This window comes from Epinephelus fuscoguttatus, linkage group LG23 (assembly GCF_011397635.1).
Source record: "Epinephelus fuscoguttatus linkage group LG23, E.fuscoguttatus.final_Chr_v1".
Taxonomy (NCBI): Eukaryota; Metazoa; Chordata; class Actinopteri; order Perciformes; family Serranidae; genus Epinephelus; species Epinephelus fuscoguttatus.
The window spans coordinates 33,960,219-33,984,896 of NC_064774.1; the positions used below are offsets into that span (position 1 = coordinate 33,960,219).

A 24,678-nucleotide genomic window follows, 5' to 3' on the forward strand; every position below is an offset into this window, starting at 1 on the left:
AGGGATGTCGTATGCTGTAAAGCCCTGTGAGGCAAATTGTGATTTGTGATATTGGGCTTTATAAATAAAATTGATTGATTGATTGATTGATTTAATATTTAATTAATACTTCCAGGCTAAGCACCCTACCAACCTATGCATACATATATCAACAATATTAGCCAATATATTTTGTAATATTGATATTGTTATAATATTCATAGAAAACTTGTAATTGACCTAGATCAAAGTGTGCATGTCTAGACTTTCAGAAATCTGGTTATTGGTTTTACATTCAAAAGTGAGTTTAAGTTAATGCTAAATTACCCTCTAAGCAAACTGGGTGAATGCATCAGACCCTCAGGGGCCCCAAAGGCAAAATATGAATTATTTGTCAGTTGGTCTTTAGTAATTTGAAAACATTTTCAAGTAGCGTCCACCACCACTGGAGTAACAAGCTCAGAACCAACCAAATATTGTCCACTCACATAATAATCCATTTCATGGGAGTTGGTTGATTGAAATAAATTTGTGTCTGAATGATGTGACAGATAACTTATGTGACAGCCTGGGGGCCCCTAGTAGATTTATTCTGCCATAGTTCATGTACATTGTACTGGGCCAGACATGACATGTATCCGCTGTGAGGGTCTTAAGGACAGAAGGATGTTGTATGCTGTAAAGCCCTGTGAGGCAAATTGTGATTTATGATTTTGGGCTTTATAAATAAAATTGAATTGAACTGAATTAAAATAAAGACATAGGGACCATGAGAAATGAAACATGTTGATACTGAAAGACATTAATTATAAAACATGCAACACCATCATGCAAAAGACACAACCAGTGAAAAACATATAATGTAGTGCACCCACAGAGGGAGAAGAGAGGTGACCTTAAACTGTGAGGTAAAAACTTCAAATGGCAGCACTTGTTAATAGATTGAGAGGAAAGAGTTTAAAAGAGGCGCCTGGGAGTTTGAAGTTTGAAGGCTAGCTTGTATTGGTTAGTCTGAACCTCCCTACCTCTCACGTCCTCGTCCTCGATGGTAGTGTTGGCACTCTCACTGGACTCCTGTCAAACAACAGATAAGAGACACATGAGTAAAAGCAGCCTGATATAAAAGCACAACCAAGCTGAGGACAAACAACCCGAGTTCAAATGAGATCCATATGCTCAGTGTTCATCCACAACAGGTCATTTTACCATTATCTACTTCACCATCTAAATTTGGGATTTGACTTTTGACACAGTCTCTCTCGATAGACGGTAAGTGGCAACAGTGATGATATTATGCTGTGAGAATATAGTGACTTTGGGTGGGTGATATGAAAAAAATCTTCTGTAACTGCATATGTAATTTTATATCACCATACTGGTATATATCATGATACAATAGTTGTTTTGTAAATTCAATCAAGGAATGGTTCGAGGTTCCCGAGAACCATCACTTCAAGTGTTACAGGTTTCTGTATTTAGAACACTCTCCTCCTGCATGTCTACCCAAATCACAATATCTTGCAGCAGCTGTATTTGAGATTTACTTTTACAGAAAGATCTGTACCTCTTCCACCTCTGCATTAGCTTAAAATCATGAGTGGAGAGCCCCTAACTAAACTTGATTTCTCACCTGAAGAGCCAATCTCCAGAGTTATGATGTGCCAGGCAATATCTTTTTGGCAACTGTCTTTATAATGTCGGGACTATGGGTCGTTTAGTTTGGGATATTTCTCGACCTCAACGAGTCTCGTCATCCAGTCTTTGTCATGCACAAGACAGAGAAACAGTGACAGATTGCTCTCTTTATGCATCCATGTAGAAGAGGAGTCGAGCTGCCATAGGATCAGAGAAACAGAGCTGTTACAGGAGCTGGTATGTACAAGCAGAGAGCGAGTGGGGGGAAAAGGCATTTAATTCAGGGACAGCGAGGCTGGAAATAGGACAGTGGTGAAAAGTAGTATGGGGCATTGTGTGCATTGTGTACCAGGCAACAGGCAGGGGCAGGGACCTGGGCGTGCTGACCCCTGGTGTCACAGACTGTCACAGACATTGTATGCATATTTTGTGCAATTACCAACAGTCAACCCTACAGTATTGTCGCAATATCATTATTGAAGTATTTTGTCAAAAATATTGTGATATTTGATTTTTTTCATATCATCCAACCCAAAGTCAAAGAAGTGCATTGTCAATTCATTTATCAGCTACTGGATACATAACAATTTCAGTATTTGTAAAAATGTTGAATACTATGGCCAATAACCATTCATCCTTTTACAATATCATTGGTGCATACATATATGCCAGTACAAAAATATCTGTGATAAACTTATGTCAAACAATATTATTGATACAGCCAATATATTTATATTGGTCAATATAGTAAGTCTAATAGATTAATGTTGAAACAGGAAGTCCATCTAAACTAGAGAGAAGATAGTTTGGGTAAGAATTGTACTTTTGCATTAATTTTCCTTCCAAATAAGTTTCCTTCCCTCAGCTAATATAATGGGTTTTATTTACACACTGTCTGGTTGCTTGACTGCTCATGTTTCTCCAAACATCTTGACTTTTTACAGATGTGTAAATTTTCCCAGATCTCAGCAATTAACAAGTTCCTACTGTTACCAGTGGGAATGATGGGTAATACTAAATTGAATTATCCTTTATATGGAAACTACACATTCTACAACATTCACATTCACCCTCTCCAACCCTTTGTTACATAAGAAGTGATCCCATGTTGGATGACACATTGTACAATGACCCTTACATTGCTTGTGGATGAACACAAACACAAAAAAGCAGAATATTACATTTATATAAGTGATGACTTAAGCAAACAGCTGGACTCTTTCCTCCTGTATGGTACTACACAGTACTGTTACTATGCACAAGAACGTATACTGTATGCTACACTATGAGCCACATCACCATCATGTCACTTCACAAAGCAAAATATACAAGCATGCACGTATTCCCACACAGATCCATACATCTGCATAGACTTGGCAGATGGATTCCAGGCTATTCTGTTAAGGCTTGAAATAACTTTGGTAATCATAGCATTGCATGGTGTTTATTCTGTTCCAAAAGCATGCATAATCCCAATGTCTCGGACACAACTATAAAACTGACAACATTTTGGCTGTACATGCTTTGTAAGATAAAACAAACTCATTTTTATGTCCAGATCTTACATCATGACAATCACATAAATATCCAGCTTAGGAAGTTATATACAAAACCGTACACATTGATGACAAATGTTAAGTCAAGAATTACATGCAACAGTTGATAACAGCATGCACTATTTCACAGTAATACCATAGTCCCTTGTTTTATCACGACATGTAAGTAACATCCAGTGGCACACAAACATCATCAGAAGCAACGTTAAGGCTCTACTCTAAATGGCACACACATCATCAGCAAATTAGAGCTCCAGTCTATGGAGCTATATTTGTGTCTTTATTACATGCGAGAAAATAAATGATATGAGAGGGGGAAAAAAATGTTTGAGAGGACAAAAAATATTTGAGAGAAAAAGTTTTCACACTGATAGCAAAAAATGATAATATTTGAGACTAAAAAAAGTTTTGAGATAAAGTATTTTGTCATAGAATATAAAAAAAAAAAATCTGAGATTTAAAAAATGATTTCCAAGAAAAAAAACTCTCTCAAAAAACTTTTTTTTACTCTCAAATATTATTTTTTGCTATCAGTGTGAAAACATTTTCTCTCTCTCTCATATCATTTATTTTCTCGCATGTAATAAAGACACAAATATAGCTCCATACCAGACCAGCATCTGATCAGCCATATACCTTGTTTCCATCAGCTGGGTTGTGGATAACAGTGGTTTGAGGCTCCTGATTTGAGAGGGCCGACAGTAGGAACAGAGGTTGATGCAGAATGGAAGAGAGTTAGGAAGAGAATGCTTGACAGAAAGGTATTTTGCCAGAAAGGAAAAAAAAAAGTAGTGAAGGAAGAAGGGGAAAAGATATAAATTCTATGTCGGGGAAAGCAAGTCGGTACTAAAAACACAATCACTACAGCATACTGCAGCACTATTACAGATACCTGGGAGGTTATGGCAATGGAAGCTGTGACAGTTCCTAGAACACCAAGTAAAGTCTTTAACCACAGGTGATCAAGTATCACCCAATACTGACAAAAACTTGACAATAAGTAACATTAAACACAGACACCATGGAAACAACCTGTTAACAGATGTGCCTTAGAAACAGCTGCAGAATACTTTTATAATTTTTTGTTTTACAGCTTAAACATTCAAAAAAGGTTGACATGAATATGTAAGAGGCAGGCATTTGACCAATTACACACATCTTCAGATACATTAAACATATATCCATGTTACTGTAAAGACATTAAAGAAATAGTCAACACCAGAAAGGACAGCGAGGTAACACAATTTAATTGTCAGGATGGATCTCCTTCTCCTTTACATATATGGTGCATGCTATTGCAAACCTGTTTGCTGTACACTGGTGCTGTGTCACTGTGTCCCAGCTGACATGTGTAACATGATTCACTTTGACTAAAATCCCCTGATGGGAAAGTTCAGATTTTTTGAGGTGGGGTTGTATGGGGTACTTGTCCATAGTTAGTGTATTACAAACAGTAGATGTCAGTCAGCATGCCCCCACTTTGGAGAAGCAGGCTGGATTCCAACATGGAAGCTAAGCAATCCACTGCTGTGAAGGGGTCAGTGACAAAATGTATTTTAGCTACCTAAAAGAAGTCCCATCAAAAGTAATCTATACCACTTTAAGAATACAACATATTAAGAGTATTTTCACTGCTTTATGTTACTGTAGACGGCTTCAGTTCATCATCTATGCTCTCTTCAAAGCCACCAGACTCCATTGACCAAAACAGTAATTTTAGCTTGCTGACCACAGAAGCTGCTGGCCTACCAATGCTTTGATCAGTTAGTTAGTTTGCGTTATTGTGCGTTATAACTATCCCTTTTAAATGCCAAAATCACACAATCATACAAACAAAATAACTCTTTGAGGCAGTGGTAGACCAGCAGCTCCTGGGTTCAGCAATGTTAAATCACAAGAGCAAGACTGATATAACAGCTTCATTTTTCCGTTGGAAAATTTTCTCAATATAGCATGCGTTTAAATCAATATTGCTTTTTTTAGGTGGCTAAAATACATTTTGCTGCTGACCCCTAAACAGCAATTGCATAGCATGTCAGAATCCAGCCTGCATCTCCAAACTGGGGGCATGCGGACTAACATCTACTGTATGTAATATACTGTCTATGAATAAGTGCAGCACTTAAAATAAACAGTTTATTACAACAGCTGGAGCCTATCTCTACTGTCATTGGGCGAGAGGCTGGGTACACCATGGACAGGTTGCCGGATAACTAAGAAGCTTACACATAGAGACAGACAACCGTTCATGCCTACCTGCAGGCAATTTTAGAGTCACCAATTAACCTAGCCTGCATGTCTTTTGACTGTGGGAAGAAGCAGGAGAACCAGGAGAAAACCCAAGCTGACATGAGGAGAACATGCAAACCTCAGGCAGAAGGGCCCCAGCCTAACCTGGAAATCCAGATGCACCACCCCTAGCAAATTCAAATTTGCACTGCACGGGAATCTGGCCCCGATGAGCAGAGCCCGTTGAATCACAAATTGGACCAATCAGATCAGTCTATCTGACAGAGGCAGACTCTGGGCGGGCGTAACATGATGACGACAGTGCTGCGTCATAGGAGTCGAAAAGTAAACAGCCAAGATGGCAGCTGCAGAAGGACCGTACTCATTCAATTTAGCTTTGGAAAAAACGCTAAGCCCACTACACTTATCTTTTTCCTTGAGAGAGGAACAGAGGACTGCCCAAAAAGCCTTCGCTTTCAGGAAGGACGTTTTTGCCATTTTGCCGACGGGATACAGCAAAAGCATAACATATCAGTTAACCCCACTAGTCAGCACACCAATGGGGCTTACTGCAATGAATATGTCACCTTGTTTTTTGCTCTGATTGGCTATTGTGCTATCCAGTTGTGTGCAGTGGCATTTAATATGCCTCAGTAACTGCAGCCCCTTGGGTAGAAAGGGTGTAGCGGTGAGGGCCAGACTCAAAATCTTTCTAGATTTGAGTCTGGATTTCCAGGCTAGCCCCAGCCAGTGGATTCAGACCTGGAACCCTCTTGCTGTGAGGTGACAGTACTAACCACTGCCCAACTGTGCCGGTCCTTTAAAGGAACTTTGTTGAAATTTCCGACTAGCAACGCAGTAATTACAAATCCCCAGTGCATATGAAACGCACCATAACTCTAAGAGAGATAAACTATTCCATTAAGGAGACAAGTTGAATACAAATCCCTTGGTGCATTTCAGTTAAAATCATGCCATTATCAAGCTGAAAATTCTGTTGCATGTGATGCTAACAACAAGCTAACGCTCTTTAGACAACACATTCTCACTCCGACCTCAGCACATATCGACGTTTGATAATGGACTTTCCACATCAAGATATTACATACAAGGTACCCTGGGTGCTTTGGTTGACGACATTCTGGGACACTGTGTCAACTTCAGCCTGTTACATGCATCGTCTGTTTTCAAAATACACTGAAATTCCCATTTTCACAGGAAATGTACAGATTGCAAACAGTCTCTTTCAAAATAAATGCATTACGTCCCTACAACACAGTAAATTGACATTTTTTTCCTTTAACAACAAACGCACAGTTACGTTCAGCCAAGACACGCACATGTTTGGTTTTAGAAAACAAAAGCATGTGGTTGGGTTTAGGAAAAAAGAACAGGGTTTGGCTTTCTAATCTTAGAGAACATGAACACCAGCCTTTCAGGTGAAAGTTGGTGGTTGTTGGACCGTTAAGTAATTCACTTTTGGATTTTGGGTCAATTTTGGATGAAGCAAGTATAGTGTGGAGTTTTTTGTTCCCAGTTCGCAACAATGTTTTGATTAAAGTCTCTGCCTGGCTCATGGTAACGTAGTTTATACCAAACGGACAAAAAGCCCTTCTCAGAAACAAAGCATGACATAAACCTGCAATATCACTGATTTATCAAGGGCACTCAGTTGGTGCTTGTCAAAGTCTAGGAAGTATCCTAAACCTGCTTAATTTTAGCAAGACTACCTTATCGAATCCCACCGAAGGACCATTCCAATGACAAGGATCCTTTGAACCCTACAGAGGGCCGAGTCCTTTCTTTAGAGTACTTACAGGGATGCATGTGTGTATCCTCATCGGGCATTAAGTACCCACAGTTCTTTGCGCACAATTGACTGGGATTAAGGACAGGCCTTTTCAATGACATACACCTGGGCATGTGTTAGCAAGTGAAAGCAGCTCCTCCATCTCTAAAAATCTAAAAAACAACCCAGTAGAAAACCAGTGTTGTCTCTAGTTTCATTGACAACAACTGCTTGAAACCTGTGGCAACAGCACATAAGCCACAGTTGACATGCAATGGCCCAGTGTTGCCATTACTGTCATCAACAACAAAGGAAAATGTAGCCCATGTACAGCAATGTGGCAATGCAATACAGCAATCCAGAAGTGCATGTGGACAGCTCATGTTACACAACCACTGAAAACATCTGTGGTTCTTAGCTTTATGGAAAAAAAGGAAAAAACAAACAAACAAAAAAACAGTCACCATCAGCAATGAAGTGGAAAAGAAGTGGAGCTCAACAGAGCTGTGCAATCAGGACAGACAGACAGATAGACAGTTAGACAGAGACAGACAGGCATGCAAACATGCAGGCAGCAAGGCAGGGACACAGTGTACCAGAGAAGGAGTGGGGACAGGTTCTTTGGGGCTGGTGACCACATTGGCCTTGTTGTTGATCTGGAGGGACAGAGTGGACAGACAGGTAGACAGACAGGACAGGGCAGAAGTGACAAGACTTAGTGTCCAAACAATCCCTCTTCTCTGCTGTGGAGGGAAAAGTGGAGCGTTGTGTCTGAGAGTTGCTGTCAAGAACGGCGAGTGTCAGTGAGTCAGTCCATTGCTGTGAACATGTGTGACCCATCCAGCTCGGAACAGTCTAGCTTCAGTCTTCAGTTAGAATAGGCTCATTAAAACCCTAGTAGTATAAAAACATCACCACCTTTCATAAAGAGAAGAGTTAAAGACCAATTCTGAGTATTCTTATTAGAGGCCGGTCTGCTCAAGTCTGCTAGATGAAGAGACAGACAGTATGGAATGAAACTAATGACCAAATAACTCTGTAGAAGAATGACAAATTAGGTAAAATGGACGTTGAACCATGAACAGAAATCACAGAATGCCCATAAAGCATTTTAATAAATCAATCATTATCATCAATCATAATTAAAACATATTGCTGCCAGCACATATCTATACAATCAGCACAGTTTTAAGGTGGACACCCAAGTTTTAAGGTGGACAGCCAAGATTTACTTGATTTCTTTATTTATCGCCAAAAACATGTTTTGTGAGGTCACACTGACCTTGATCTTCGACCACCAAATTCTGATAAGTTTATTGGTCAGTCCAAATGAGCGTTTGTCCAAATTTGAAAAAATTCCCCTGTGGTCTTTGCGAGATATCAGGTTCACAAGAATGAGACGGTCACATTGACGTTGACCTTCTACCACCAAAATCTAATCAGTTCACTGTTATGTCCAAGTAGATGCTTTTGCCAAATGTGAAGTTCAAGCTGAAGGTCAAGCTGATCTTGACCTTTCACCACCAAAATCTAATCAGTTCATTGTTGAGTCTCCAGTGGTCAATTATGTCAAATCCAAAAAAAAATCCCTTAAGGTGTTCTTGAGATATCGCATTCACAAGAATGGGTTTGCAGGAAAACCAAAAACATAATGCCTCCAGCTACAGCTATCCCAGGCATGGAAGTTGAAAAAAACAAAAAAAAACAAAAACATTAAGGACCAACTTGGATGCAGGATATTTATGCACTGCAGGGCTATTTAATCACCAAGCATAGGCTATACATTGGACTGATTTTAATAACTTTAATGTAATTCTACATCTGTATTATACAGGAAAATAGAAGTATTGGATCAAGACTTGGTATCAGCAGATACTCAATATTAAACGATTTGGATCGGTATCAGGGTGAAAAAATAGGATCAGGACATTCCTGTTATATTTAATTTGTGCCTAAAGATGCCCCTAATTCCTACACACTGGACCTTTCAGAATGTTTTTCATCTTCAATGGCAATGCCATTTACTATATTCAGACCACAACAGCACATAGTAACATGGTACCTTAAACCATTCTTCCATGAAACCTAAACTTTGTACAATATCGAAGGTGAAATCATGTGCTCAAAACACGGCTGGCAGCCACAGGGAGTCCCAGCCCTTTGTTCCTTTATCTTCTGATGAAAACATCAAACTTATGAAGATGACTGATACATTTTACTACTTAGAATTTCTCATCTGGATGGTTTCCAGTTGAATTTCTGTTTAATTATAAAAAAAATTGATGTAGCTAAAAGTTATTCACTCCACCAACTCAAGACACACTGATTTTGGTTTCACTGAATAGGTACATATATTATAGGATATTTGGAGTAGGCCATTGCAGTGGTGAAAGCTAGTTTCTAGAACACTGTGTAGCCACTGAGTATGCTATGTAAACCCTGTACTGGTTACAGAAAATGACAGTGCCATGTACACAGGAGGAGGAACTATCAGGTTACTCTTTGTTCCATGTAAACAACACGTCCAATGATGAACCAACATCACAGGATAAGACTCATACAGCTTAGCATGTTAATATATTTAGACAAGGTCACACAGACCTTGACCCTTTACATATGACCACCAAAATTGTATATGTTTGTTGTGGAGTCCAAGTGAATGTTTGTGCCAAATTCAAAGAAATTTCCTCCAGCTGTCCCTGAGGTATAGTGTTCATGAGAATGAGATGGATGCAACGTCACGGCGACCTCAACCTTTAACCCTTGGTGACCAAAATTTTATCAGATTATCCTTAAGTCCAAGTCAACCTTTGTGCCAAAGTTACACACTTATTGCTTTAAGGAGAATGAGACAGACAAGGTCACAGTGACCTTGACCTTTGACCACCAAAAACTAATCATTATATTGTTGAGTCCAAGTGAATATTCATACAAATTTGAAGGAAAAAAAAGCCCTCAAGCCATTCTTGAGAGTAGATCTCCCAAGTATGGGATGGACAGATTGACAACATGAAAATATAATGCCTCCGGCCACGTTGGCGTGAGGGCATAACAAAAAAAGGCTTTGTCATTTCTTTGGTTGAACAGTGGTCTGCAGCTTGGCAAGTATTTTGCCTTGGTGTGACGCAACATCTCCTCCACCCCCGATGACAAAGTCAGCTCATACACAATGTATCATTAGAAACATTGTTATAATGAAATGTACAAATGTAACGTACTGGTGGTTTGCAGAAATGTACAATGCCAACATTTTCTCCTGGCAACTGGGCTAACAAAATGCACTGTATATGTATGTACAGTATATGTGTTTTGTCAGTTGTAAAATGTTCAGATATGTGTATGTGTGTATGCAATGCAAGTTATATTTGCTATTTGTTCTGTGTAAATAAGAGTTCTGAAAAGCCTACATAAATAAAAACTACAGACCTCAATTTCTCTACGAATCATTCTCATGCTGGGGACACACAACATGACTCAAGCCACAGTTTTTTTTAATGGCATTGGATTTTCTAGTTTGTAGAGTTGGTGCTTTTTACACAGATGCTCTTGCAAAGTGGGACTTCTGGGAGTCATGGCCTGAACCTCCTGCACTGGTTCTAATAATATGGTGCCACTCAGGCCAGTATTTGCTGGGTACAGTCATTAGTGCATCTCAAATGTCAATACATAAATGTCTCCTTCTTAAAACCATTGAAGGACTCTGGCAACAATACAGATGCTGCAATGAAACTTGTTCTAAGAAGACACTTATTTAAATCTACAGTTGGCAACTTTTAGAAAAAAAAATGTTTTATATATTTGCTGAAAGTGTCACTATATTCACACAAAATGAGACAGATAATCTGTGAAGAAATAATATTCCTCTGCCTACTCTGTTGCCTTGTAGTATTTTAATGGCCTTCCTAAATATGAATGACAACAACCAGAGTCAAGGAAAAATGTTTGTGAGTACCAAGCACCACCCACCAGCTGGACCAGCTTTCTCATTTTATATCTAAATAATACACTAAAATATGTTTCTGGAAACATATTGAGGAGAGAAAGAGGCAGTGCAGTAACAGAATCTTGGTTCATATTTGATATTTGATCAGCACTGCCTAGTTTGACCACAGTTTATAAAGATGATTGACAGCTGCGTTAGCAACTCCTCGACTCTGACTGGTTGTTGCTGACTGTGCTGTGGTGCCGTTATCTGATTCTAGCAATGTCATTAGAAACTGTAGGAGGGACATGATTTTTTTTTTTCACATACTGCCTCATGTACTTCATTCAGAATACAGTGACAGTTTCAGCAAATATAAGACAAAGTTTTTTTTGTTTTTTTTAAGTAGCCAACTCTATCTTTAAATAGATAAATGCCTCCAAATCTAAATTAAGTTGTGCATTTAGTGCCATTCTCAAAGGAAGAGGTGAGTGTTATTCCTACTGGATTTAACACCTGTCTTACTTAGAAGAGTTGTGACCGCCCCATCTCCTCTATTTGCTATATCTATATAAAACAAACAAAACAAAACAAAAAAACACTTAATTATCACAAAATAACACCAAGTCAGTTAAATTTCAGGATATCAAACTGTCCATATAGGACGCAGACAACAGGTGCAATGGAAAGGCAAATGCAAGACAACCCTCAAAAAGGGAGTGGTTTTGCATGTGGTGATCACAGACAGTTGCTCTCTCCTTATCCTTCCTGACTGATTCTTCTCTAGTTTTGTGTTCTACTAGTGTCCTTGTCATTACTAGTAGCATCAGGCGGTTGATGATTTTGGTTTTCACTGACTACTGTTATGTCATTTTGTTCTCAACAGATTATACAATCTACAACAGTAAAGATTTTCAACTTGCATAATTTGTTCATTGAGATCTGGTGTGTGATTTAAGTGTTCCCTTAATTTCTTAAGCAGTGTATGATATCAGATGCCGGGTTCTAGCCATAATAATAAAAAAATACTAAGATCCAAGCCCACCTCCCCAAAACATGACCCACTTCCATCAGAACCTGACACTAGAAAGAAGGTCTTCAGTTTGTTTTGAATTAACTGGATTTATTCAGTTTTGGCGGTCCAAAGGTTGTCCAATATGAATATACAGTATATCTGAAATACATAAAATCTATCATTAAAACAAATCCTAAATATCAATCACTGTGACATTATTGAACAGCAGGTATCCTAAGGGTGGAGCTACAATTCTCTCCATGCTGTCTGTTGAGTCATGCAGTGCCTCCCCAGCCTTCAGCAACATTGTGATCGTATTTAGACACAAGGGGTTTTCTACTGCTAACTACCCGCTGCAGGTGTCTGGTTAACAAGCAGCAAGCTCAGGCCTACCCTCAAATGTTCCACACCGTCAGTCTTCCTTTTCTGCATTGAGCAACCACAACACAATGAAAAAGAAGATGAGCCTGTAACTCACACACAGGCACACACACACTCTTTCAAACAAGCCTTTTAGAAAATATCTAGCATAATGCACCCAGTGCAGCAGAGGCTAACCAGTCTATGAGGCTAACAAAGAGGCACATTTGCTAAGAGAACAGAACAAAGTGACAATATGTGTCAGACCTTCCTAGTGAATAGGTGTGTCCTTAGTATTGGTCGAAAACACACAGCAGTGATTAGAACCCATATTGAATCAATGGCATTTTGCTCATTAAGAGCAGGTGTGACAGCACTTTCCTGAGAAACCTTCTCAGTAGTTTGTTGGATTAAAAGGGTGGTGTAGTTTGTTAGCATGATTTAAAAGAGAAGTAAAAGACTGCCACCAACAGGAGCTCATCAACAGAAAATAAAGACATTCATCATTTGGACAGGCCTGATGAAAAGGAAAAAAAATCTCTAGAATGGGCATGAGCCTTGGGAAGAGAAAGCACTTCGAAATTAAGAGGACTTTAGATGTCAAATCAAATTATGAAAAATTATCCCAAACTCTGCAGCCCTGCTGAGCTTTCAGCCTTTTTGGTTCAATGTTTTGGTTTTACAACACACTGAATGAGTACTTCAGTGTAATCACCCTCATCAACCTTGTAAGATTCATCAGATGGAAGGAAACATGAGTTAAAATGATTTCTTCATGAAGGCTAGATATGTAAATGGTAAATGTACTGCACTTGTACTGTATAGTGCCTTTCTAGTCTTCTGACCCCTCAAAGCGCTTTTATACTACTGAGTCACATTCACCCATTCACACACACATTAACACACTGGTGGCCAAGTCTACCATGCAGGGTGCCACCTGCTACTCAGTAACTATTCACATGCACTCACACACCAATGGGACAGCCATCAGGAGCAATTTGGGGTTCTTCTTGGGGGTATCTTGCCCAAGGATACTATAACATGCAGACTGGAGGAGCTGGGGATCAAACGACCAGCTCTACCTTCTGAGCCACAGCCGCCCCATATGTAAGCCAGGATGCAAAACAAAGCAACTTTAAGGCTGTCTGCCAGTTTCGTTTGGAGCCTTCTGTCCTCTAATGAACAAATACCTATGACTGCAGCTTTAAATAACATGTCCCATTGTGTTACTTACCATGTCTCTAGTCTCTTCCCTTTCTTATCCCCAATGCTACTTTGCATTATGTGATACCAAAGAGGCTACTATTAGCACATTGTCACCAATAACTGTGCAGATGCTTTTAAGTCACATTAAGTACAGTCTGCTATCATCAGATTCTCTTGGATCCATCCAACATTTGTAAGTGGGGCCCATGTGGGTAGTAAATGGGCTGAAATGGACCCTATATTGGATTGTCCATGTGTTCCATATTGGCCTCATGCCAATTGCCTACATAGATGGGTTTGCCCAAGTGGGCCCCACATGTGTCATGCTGGGGCAACCAGGATAAAAAGGAGGTATGGGCATCATATCTGGGTAAACCCACCCACATGGGCAAATGTCATGGGGCCAATATGGAACCCGTGGACAGTCCCATATAGGGCCCTATTTTTTTTTAGCCCATTTACCACCCACAAGGGCCCTACATACAAATGTTGGATTTAGAAATATAATTTGTCAAAATTTTCCACAGCAAAAATATTTTAAGTTATTAAAACTACCCAGATTTAGGACAGTAGATAATTTAGAAACAACAGGTAAATGGAAACAGGTTGCAGGTGAGTTTTTAGAACTTTAGGCAGACTGAAACTCTGGCATTGCTTAATCCAATTAGGGTTAAAGGGATGGTTCAGATGTTTTGAAGTGCCATGGTATAGGATACTTATCCATAGACAGTATACAACATGCTGATGTTATTAGCACAAGCCTATGGCATTTTACATTGTATAAATTAAGCAAAAAAATGTGTTTTAGCCCCCCCAATAATTACAATATTTTCACTAGTTTTCCTTTATGTCGGACAGTGATGTCCAAGGCAGACTCCATTGAGAAAAACAGTGATTTAACATTTTTGAACACAGTAGCTGCTGGTCTACCGCTGCCTCTTACAGTTAGTTTGTTTGTGTAATTTTATGACTTTGGTGTTTAAAACGGTTAGTTCAGATTCACCACAGTCATATAACAACACACACTAACTAACTGAATGTTGCAGCAGTAGACCAGCAGCTCCATGTGGTCAGCGAGCTAAAATGACTGTTTTTGTCAATGGAGTCTGGTAGCTCTGACAAGAGCATAAATGGGATTAGACATTAGTTCTTCCCCGTTGGAACAGGCTGTCTTATGGAAAGGTAAAGCAGTGAAAATACTCTCAATATTTTTTTAGGTGACAAAAATACAAATGTTGTTGACCCCCATCCACAGCAGCAAATTGCTTAGCTTCCATGTCAAACTCCAGCTTGTTTCTCCAAAGTGGGAGCATGCCAACTGACATCTACTGTTTGTAATACACTGACTATGGATGAGTTCCCCATACAACCCCACCTAAACAATCCAAACTCCCTTTAAGGTAATAAAAAAACAAAAACAAAACAAAAAAAAAACACAAGAGATGTTGTGTTGAGGGGAAAAGTAACAGAGACTGAGTTTGGCTAATCCTCATCCTAAACAAGGGTGAAATTGAATGAATGACAGATTAAGAGTCAGATGGTGGAAAAAGGAGAAGCACACACACACACACACACACACACACACACACTTTCCTGGTGGTATCAATTAGAAGATTTGCATCATCTGACAGCTGAGTGAAGAATGGCATAGAGATGAAGCCTCTCTCCCACCCTCCAATCATAATTTCATGATCAGTTATTAGTTTCAACAGTTTCCTCAGCTCAGACAACAAATGTCCCTCTTTCTCTCAAACAGATTGACAATACAGAGGGGGTAATTACTGGGAAATATGCGTTAAACCCACTTGGGCAAAATTAATTCACTGAGGCAAGTTGAGCTCCTATTTTTATCAGAGCTGTAGTGCTGCTTGAGTTCACTGACGACAAAGCTACAGTATTCAGAGAAAAACACTTAAACATGAGGTGAGACATGCTGAGGTGTGGTGTGATACGCAGTACTGTAGTATGTAAAACAATGTTAAGCTTTCTGTACAAGACATAAAAAAAACAGTGAAATGAGCTGAACTTACTTTGACGCCATCCGGTTTTTTGTTCAGCAGGCTCTTGGCTGCTGTTGAGAGAAAAAGATAACAATGCAATGAAATCAGCAGCCAGTTGAATTAAGGCACGCACGCACCACTGGCCAATTACAAGCAACCTCAAAGTGAGTTCTGATACAATTGGAAGCAGAAGAGAAAATGCAAATGAAGTCAAGAGATGAAAACTTGGTGAATCATTAGCCTGGACCAGGCAATTAGATCCATCTGACGAGGCTGTAAGAGACACTGAAAGCAGCGCCAAGCAGCCAGAGCAGCAGGGTCCTGGGGTCTGAGCTGTTAAGCTTCTCCCTCCCTTTCTCTGCACACTTTTACTTAAACACAAGCATGTTTTATCTCAAACACCCGACAAAAACAACTTTTATCTGTAAAGAGTGAGCTAAAATCTGTGTGTTTTTTTGAGTTTTGTTGGCCAGTGAAGACCACCTGCTTTCCAGTTAGCACTCAAATACAGTCTAAGACACAAACAAATGATTGGTAGTGGCAGGGAGAGCAGCACAGGGGTTTCATGCATCATCTTAGACAGTGAGGGGTTTTATCGGCATGCATGATTTGTTAAAACATACAATATGGATGTTGAGTAACTGATAGAGGCTTTCCATTGACATTAAACATCTCTTAGCAGCCATATTGGAGGAATATTTTTGAAGAAAAAAATTAACTTGAATTACCACCCTGTGACTGTATGCCTCCACACACCAGTCAAATTTGTCTTCCAATTCACTATCTGACCAAGTGTCTCCCCTTCTGTTCCTGAGTTTTGGCAATGAATAGCAGCCAGAAACATGTTTATGCAGGACATTATGATGTCACAGTGAAGTTGACCTTTTGCATATAAAATGCCATCACTTCATCATTTAATTCTATTAGATATTTGTGTGAAGTTTTGTCATAATTAGTCCATGAATTCTTGAGTTGTGGCCAAATCATATTTTGTGAAGTCAAACTGACCTTTGACCACCAAAATCTAATCACTTCATTGTTGAGTCCAAGTAAAAGTCTGTGTAAAATTTGAGGAAATTACCTCAAGCTGTTTTGGAGAGATCGTGTTCAACAGAATGAAATGGATGCAAGGTCACAGTGACCTTGACCTTTGACCATCACATATTAATTAATTCATCCTTGAGTTCAAGTGGAGGTTTGTGCCAAATTTGAGGAAACTCCCTCATGGCCTTCTTAAGATATTGTGTTTATGAAAATGAGATGGATGCAAGGTCAAGATGACCTTGACCTTTGACCAACAAAATCTCATTGGATCACTGTTGAGTCCAAGAAGATTTGTATAAAATTTGAAGAAATTGCCTCAAGGTGTTTTGTGAGTTATCTTTGACCACCAAGTTTAAATCACTTCATTTGTGAGTCCAAATGGCCAATTGAAAAATTGTGTTTACAAGAATGGGACAAATGCAAGGTCACAGTAACCTAGACCTTTGACCACCAAAATCTAATCAGTTCATTGTTGAGTCAGAGTGGATGTTGGTGACAAATTTGAATTAAGTCTCTCAAAGCAGATATATGGACATATATATGTACGTATGCATGGACAAAAACAAACCCAAAACATTATGCCTCAGGATAAGACTATTTTTATGTAGAGGCATTTAAAAAAGGGGTGCTACACTGTAAAATCCAGTCAGTACAGCTCAAACTCAGTGATCTCACCAGGTGGAGTTATGTGTTTAGCCATGGCCATGCCTCAAAACAGGCGTTTTTTTGCAAGTCTTCTTTGAGTTACCAAACTCACACATGCCAAACCCTAAACACGGGCTGAAACAAGGGAGACTGTCATTGTCATGCTACATATGAAAGCTACTAGTGACATCCACTGTCCCTGACTGAACCAGACATGAGACAATCTAAGAAGATTTCATGGTTCTGTATGTAAATGAGGTCAACAATTTCCGCTCCCTGTTGAATTTTCTGTCAATAACAAACAGCCTATGACTCAGTGGACAAAGTACGGCAATGCTAATAATTACCACAATATTAGAATTTTAAGGCCCAGCGTGTAAGATTTAGTTATATCTAGGGATGAGGTTGCAGAACTGAAACTTCTCTATATCCCAAGCATGTAGGAGAATTACGGTGGCCAACGACAAAAACGCAAATGTCCCTATCTAGAGCCAGTGTTTGATTTGTCCTTCCTGGGCTACTGTAGAAACATGGCCAACTCAGGTGATTGTAAATTAATGAACTGTAGTGTAATGTACTAATTTACTGTAGTGTTTATACTGTACCTTTAAGCTGACCTTTAAAGATACGTGTTGAAGCAATGTACTCTGTGCACTGACAAGTCACACACTGATTTATTATTTCATGTATTTCTATGACACACACATACACTCATTGAGCACTTAAGCATTGTGGTGGAAAAGTACCTAGGATTCACTGTACATCCTTTTTAAAAAATAGCATGAGGATGGGCTCAGAAATATTGGTGGAAAGTTAGGGGAATTCCAGCTTGGCCTGATATGACTCTAGGAGGCGGGCCTAGACTGCCCAGGAAAGCATTACACAGTGAAATTGGCTCCAAGGGAAAAAGGGAGAGCTGGGATACCATTACAAGCTCCAGTGGGTAGGCTGGCTTCAAGGAAAGATCGGAGAGCCGTGACACTGTTATGTTCAGTCCAAGTGGGTAGGATTAAAGAAAAAAGGTGGAGACTCAGCAGAATCTTCACCAGCCTTAAAAAGGGATGCACAGAAGGGAGAACTTCAGTCCTGCTCCGGAGCTTGACTCATTGAGTTGATGTGTTTTGTTGCCTGTGAGCACATTAAACTCAGTTGCACCTGATTCTACATGTTTCCAGTGATTTTTTGACCTCTGAGTATTTGAGTTTTTGATATTTAATAGAAAACAAAGAAAGTTTATTCAAGAAGTAGGGAACGAGGTTGCAAGCTTCCTGGCCCAGCTCCAGGCCTTGAATTCTGCTTCTTCAGAACATATAAACTAAGCACAAAAAGTCAGGAAATTTGTGTTTGGTAGATTATTTCTTTGTTGTAACGATGCTTCTTGGCAACTAATCTTATACCGTTGGAAAGCCTGTTTATTTTGTGGGATGAGCAGCAGAGCTGCGTATGTGGGTTGTGCCCATGAAGAATTTGCCAAATCTTCTCCGGCAATGGCAAAGAGCTTCTTTCTTTTTTTTTTTTTTTTTTTTGCTATTGACTCTCGTTTGGTGTTGTTTGGTGGATTGTAGTAGCCTCAGTAGCATGTGGAAGAACCATACACAGCCACAACAGCCTGGCACTTCCTCCTCATGCTGGTCACACACTGCTGTGGGATGGCATCCCATTCTTCTATCAGCAATTGTCACAAGTCAGCCAACGTAGTTGTGTTGGTCACTCTGGCACGAATAGCACACCAAAGCTGATCTCACAGATGTTCAATGGGGTTAAGGTCAGGACCGCTGGCAGGCCATTCCATCCTCTCCACTCCTAAATTCTGGCGGTAGTCTCTGATAAACCCTGCTCTGTGGGGGTGAGCATTGTCACCACTGAGGATAGAGTTTGGTCCCAGACTGTGGAAATATAGGATTGCCACTGGTTGCAGAATTTCATCTCGATATCTCTCTGCATTGAAATTGCCTTCAATGATGACAAGCCTCGTTTTTCCAGTGAGGGAGATGCCGCCCCAAACCATCACAATGCCTCTTCCAAAAGATCCTACGATCCAACTGCCGTAGGCAGAATCTGGACTCATCACTGAACATGACGTTCCTCTACATGTTCAGATTCCAGTGCACGTGTTGCTGACACCAGCGCAAACGGGCCTGGCGGTGAAGGGCAGTCATGGCAGGCCTCCTGGCAGTCCTATGAGACCGGAAATTGGCTGCGTGCAGTCTGTTCTGGATTGTCTGGGCAGAGAGCCGTCGGCCATATCGTCCTGCAAACCTTGACTGCAAATCTGTAGAAGACTGCCTACAGTTCCTAAGTGTTGATAGGATGAAGAAATGGTCTTCCTCGGGTGCTTTCTTCTTGGGATGCCAGCTATCCAGATCAGTCAAACATGGCATGCCAATTCATGGAGCAGACACCAACTGATCACTGTAGCAGGGCCTATGCTCACCTGGGAGTACCAGAAGCTTAAAACAAGTCAATGCGAGTCAACAGCAACAGCAAAAAAAAAGCTGTTTTGCAATGGCAGAGAAGATTTGGCAAATTTTTCATGGGCGCAACCCACATACTCAGCTCTGCTGCTCATCCCACAAATACATAATTCTCACAAATGTGGCACCATTTACAAGGGAAATAAACCGGCTTTCCAACAGCATAAGATTTATTGTCAAGAAGCATTGTTCCAACAAAGAAATAATCTACCAAACACAAATTTCCTGACTTTTTGTGCTTATATTCCATTTTGCCCCTAAATCCTACACATTGGACTTTTAACAGGACAGTAAGATCAACATTTCACCATGTATAACAAGGTTGTTAGATCCCAAATTTTTTTTTTTTTTTTAAAAAAGGAACAATTAAAAACAACAACAATCTAGTTGCAAACAGCAATGGTTGTTTTTTCTTCATTCAGTCAAAGTCATATTCATATACACTAATCAACCACCTGAACTTGACCAACTTTGGTAGAACTTAGCGCCTTTGGTGAAGTTATTAATAACTCTGAATGACAGCAAGCGCTTTACTACAGTTGCCATCCATGGATAACCCTTCGATACAACATGCTGAGAATGCTTTCATAGTACCACCACCTACTGACCATGCTCCATCAGCATTTTGGACATTTTGGAATTTTAAGATATAAAATGTTTTCTTTTCCTCCAATATGACCACCAAAGGATACACTTTGTTAGAGCCCTATACTGGTACTGTGGTGGACATGCCTCAGTATCAAAGGTTGCAGTGTAGTGTGACAGTGTAAAGATGAGCAGACTGCACCAAGAATTCTTACCTTACACATGAGTTACCACACAAGAGGGGGGAGGGAGAAAAACACAAGTAAACACTTAAGTCACTGTCATAACACTGCACACTAAAATGATTGTCACTAAAAAAAAATGTAATCTTGAGTGTCATTTCACATAAAGAGAACATCAATAATGTTGGACGCAGTCTAAACAGTTTGCCCTTTACAGGGACCTGAAGATGGGACTGCATCGATCTGTGTGATTGTTCAGTCTCTGTTGACAGACACTAAAAGGGGAGAACCAGTGGAGCTTATTAGGCTCAAAGGCCAGGGAAACTGAAAAAAAGGATGCACTCAAAAGAGCAGCACCCTAAACAATACCACAATACATCACAGAAACCGAGTAAAGGAGGCATTAAGGAAAAAAACTGACAGCATGTAACACTGTTTGAGGTAAGGGAGCAATATTTCAGGCAGGACAAGAAGGTCGTCAATCTTCACCATAACTGGTTCAGTCCTACCTGAGAAGTTGCGAGTAGCCAGCATCGTAGTCAGGATAGCACCCTAAGGAAAGAGACATGTACACTGAGAGGGGCTAACTCCTGAGTTTATTTTGACTAAAATATTAGTGATTAATACTTATGACTATAATTCTGCCAATGACTGGATCTGGCTGATTTCTGTAGCATTTATCAGCTAAAGGGCTAAAGGTTAGAGTAATGTATTCGGCAAAAAGACAAAACATCAGAGTTGAATGTAGCAACTGAACAGGTCCTCCAACCGGTTCTCATTTCCAGGTCATCAAATAACGACACTTTTGGGCCTCTTCTGCTGTCAATTTTGGCTGTGCTGAGTCAAGCCATGCTGCACTGATTTTCATTTTCATTATCAGTAAAAACGCGCCGTGCCAGGCCAAGCTGTGCCAGAGATGTACCTTCTCTGGAGAAGGTCCAAAAGCCTGACTGTCCGCCCTCAAGTGGGTAGTGGTGACATCTCGCAGACCACAGCAAAACCCTGACGACCCCACTTCTACTCCTAAAACAAGTCGTGTGAGTTACAGGACTCTACTCACCTCTGTCTGCAGGGGACCAGAGGCAAAGGTGTTTTTCTCACCTGCGTCATTTTTTTACTTTAGATATCTGCTTTATTTGACTGTTTCATGTTCACTGTCAGCCATATTAGAAGTTGTGTGAAGTTGCTGCTTGAAAACTCAACACTTCCCTTTTCTGCTCCTTCGAAATAAAAGTTTTTACATAACAAAATAATGGGGGACTTATACTGTGAATAATCTTTAGGAAATTAAATGTGTTTATCACTGAATTAGTGGAACTCTCTTAGTGGCTTTTCTTCAATAAAGGCAAGTCTAATAATGCCGCAGGGGGAAGAGTAAAGCAGAACTGCCATAGTGAGATGTTAGATAAAGAGCTGCTAACAACAGGCTCTTACTGCACCTCTGCAAACAACTCACCTCCAACAGATAAACTTCTTTTAGCTGCTCTGCTGTGTGATGGAAAAAAAATGCAGCAAAAATAACAGGGGACTTTAGCCAAAGATCAACCTGCTGCTTTTAAATGTCATTACTCAAGACGAGCTGTCATTAGTTAAAGACACACCTTCAAGCAGGTAGCCCTGTTGTAACAGAGATGCAAATCCCTGCTGCACTGTGCTGATAGCCCAAACCAAATCAAACCAAGCCCGCCCATAACTGTCAAAAAGGGGTATACGTCACACCCCTCGGCATCTGATGGCAATGTGCAGGGCACTGAAGTAGGGTTGTATGAGGTACTTATCCATAGACAGTGTGTTACCTACAGAAGATGGCAGTTGGCACGCCACCAGTTTGGAGAAGCAAGCTGACATGGAAGCTAAGCAATGTACTGCTCACTTAACTGCTCACTAGTCTCTGGCTGCTTCCCCTCCTATTTTAAACAGGCGGTTGTCCAGCCGCTTCTTAAAAAGCCCAATCTGGACCCTTCATTATTTAGCAACTTTAAGCCCATTTCTAAATTGCCTTTTATTTCAAATATTCTAGAAAAAGTTGTTGCTAACCAACTAGTCCTTGCCCTAAATAAGCACTGTATCCATGACAAATTTCAATCTGGTTACCCTCAGAAGCTTTCCACTGAGACAGCACTTCTTAGAGTGTCTAATGACATCATGATGGCCTCTGACACTAGTAAATGTACCATCCTAGTGCTGCTTGACCTTAGCGCAGCCTTCGATATTGTGGATCACCACATCCTGTTAGATAGGCTCAGTGACTGTGTTGGCATTTCAGGCAGTGCCCTTGACTGGTTTGCCTCCTACCTTTCTGGTAGAAGTTTCTCTGTAGCATCTGGTCCTTTTATGTCCGATTCCATCCCCCTTTCTTGTGGGGTGCCTCAGGGCTCAGTGTTGGGTCCAATTTTGTTTGCTCTCTATATGCTTCCTCTTGGAAACATTATCAACAGGTTTGAGGGTGTATCATATCATATGTACGCAGATGATATTCAGCTGTATTTTTCTTTTAATCCTGATAGGACCGACAGTCTGAATGTACTGCATGACTGTTTGTCTGCAATTAATGACTGGATGGTCAACAATTTCCTCCAACTTAACGCTGCTAAGACCGAGGTCCTTGTTGTCGCTCCTGAATGTACTGCTTCTAAGGTGGCTAGCTGTATTGGGTCCCTGAATTCAAGTATCCGTTCTAACCTGAGAAATCTCAGAGTTATTTTTGACCAGGCCATGCACTTTGATAAACACATCCACGTGTTGACCCGTACATGCTTTTTCCACCTTAAAAACACTGCAAAACTGAGATCTGTTGTATCACATGCTGAACTGGAAATGATCATTCATGCCTTTGTGTTATCACGTCTAGATTACTGCAATTCTCTTTTCATGTGTCTCAGTAAAACTTCTGTAGATCGTCTTCAACTGGTGCAGAATGCCGCTGCCAGGCTGTTAACCAAATCACCCAAAAACTGTCACATTACTCCTGTCCTGGCCTCCCTACACTGGCTTCCTGTCAGCTTTAGGATCCAGTTCAAAATCCTTGTTTTAACATACAGAGCCCTTCATGATCAGGCACCTGAGGATCTGTCCGACCTGCTGCATGTATATGTTCCTAGTAGGACACTTAGGTCGGCCGATCACGGTCTATTGGCAGTTCCTCGCACTAGGCTTTGAACTAGAGGCGACCGGGCCTTAGAGTCCATTGCGCCCAGATTGTGGAAGACCCTCCCACAGAATTTGAGAGCCGCAGCATCTGTCAATATTTTTAAGAAGCACCTTAAAACCTACCTGTATAGGCAGGCATTCTTTAACTTGTCTTTAGAGATTTAGTTTTCCAACAACTGCTGTTGTTTCATTTTTGTGTCTCTGTATGTTTGTATGTACGTATTCTTGGTTGTATTTTAATCCTGTGAAGCACTTTGTGAGTTCTCTCTGTGAGAAGTGCTATACAAATAAATTTTACTTACTTACTTACTTACTGCTGTGGATGGGTAAGCGACAAAACATATTTTGGCCACCTAAAAAAATCAATATCTGTTCAGGTGTTCAATGAGGCCGTTATATCGCTCTCTTCAAAACTAGACTCCACTGAGAAAAACAGTGACTTAACATTGCTGAACACTGGAGCTGCTGGTCTACCGCTGCCTCGATCAGTTACTTTGTTTGTGTTATTGCGTAACTTTGGTGTTTAAAAGGGTTAGTTCAGATTAATCAAAGTCACAAAATAACACTAACTAACTAACTAACTGTTAAAAGCAGCAGACCAGCAGCTCCTGTGTTCAGCAAGCTAAATTGACTGTTTTTGTCAGTGGAGTCTGATGACTTTGACAAGAGCATAGACGGGGAACTGAAGCCATTAACTGCTTCTCTGTCGAAACAGGCTGCTTCTCCAAAATGGGAGCGAGTCGACTAACATCTACTGTAGCTAACACAGTGACTATGGATAAGGACCTCATGCAGCTCCTGTCACGGTAAGATTTTAGACAACAAAACTACTTGGTTAGGTTGAGAAAATAGATCACGTTTTGGGTTAAAAAAAAAAAAAAACATATGTTATGTTACATGTCATCAG

The 24,678-nt window shown here is 40.3% G+C and overlaps 1 protein-coding gene across 12 annotated transcripts in view; it reads right to left on the reverse strand.

Annotated features, from left to right (window-relative positions):
• The window catches only part of camk2d1 (calcium/calmodulin-dependent protein kinase (CaM kinase) II delta 1), a 216,301-nt gene that overhangs the window by 25,265 nt on the left and 166,358 nt on the right, over positions 1–24,678 (reverse strand). For 2 of the 12 annotated variants that reach the window (XM_049568856.1, XM_049568855.1), the window contains exons 12-16: positions 21,131–21,173; positions 15,722–15,759; positions 7,785–7,844; positions 3,807–3,851; positions 1,005–1,053 (exon numbers count right to left, since the gene is read on the reverse strand). In XM_049568856.1, coding sequence (XP_049424813.1) covers positions 1,005–1,053; positions 3,807–3,851; positions 7,785–7,844; positions 15,722–15,759; positions 21,131–21,173 — 235 coding nt within the window. Of the gene's footprint in view, positions 1–1,004; positions 1,054–3,806; positions 3,852–7,784; positions 7,845–15,721; positions 15,763–21,130; positions 21,174–24,678 lie in introns of all 12 variants that reach the window. The other 10 variants (XM_049568853.1, XM_049568854.1, XM_049568860.1 and 7 more) reach the window with 5 other exon arrangements.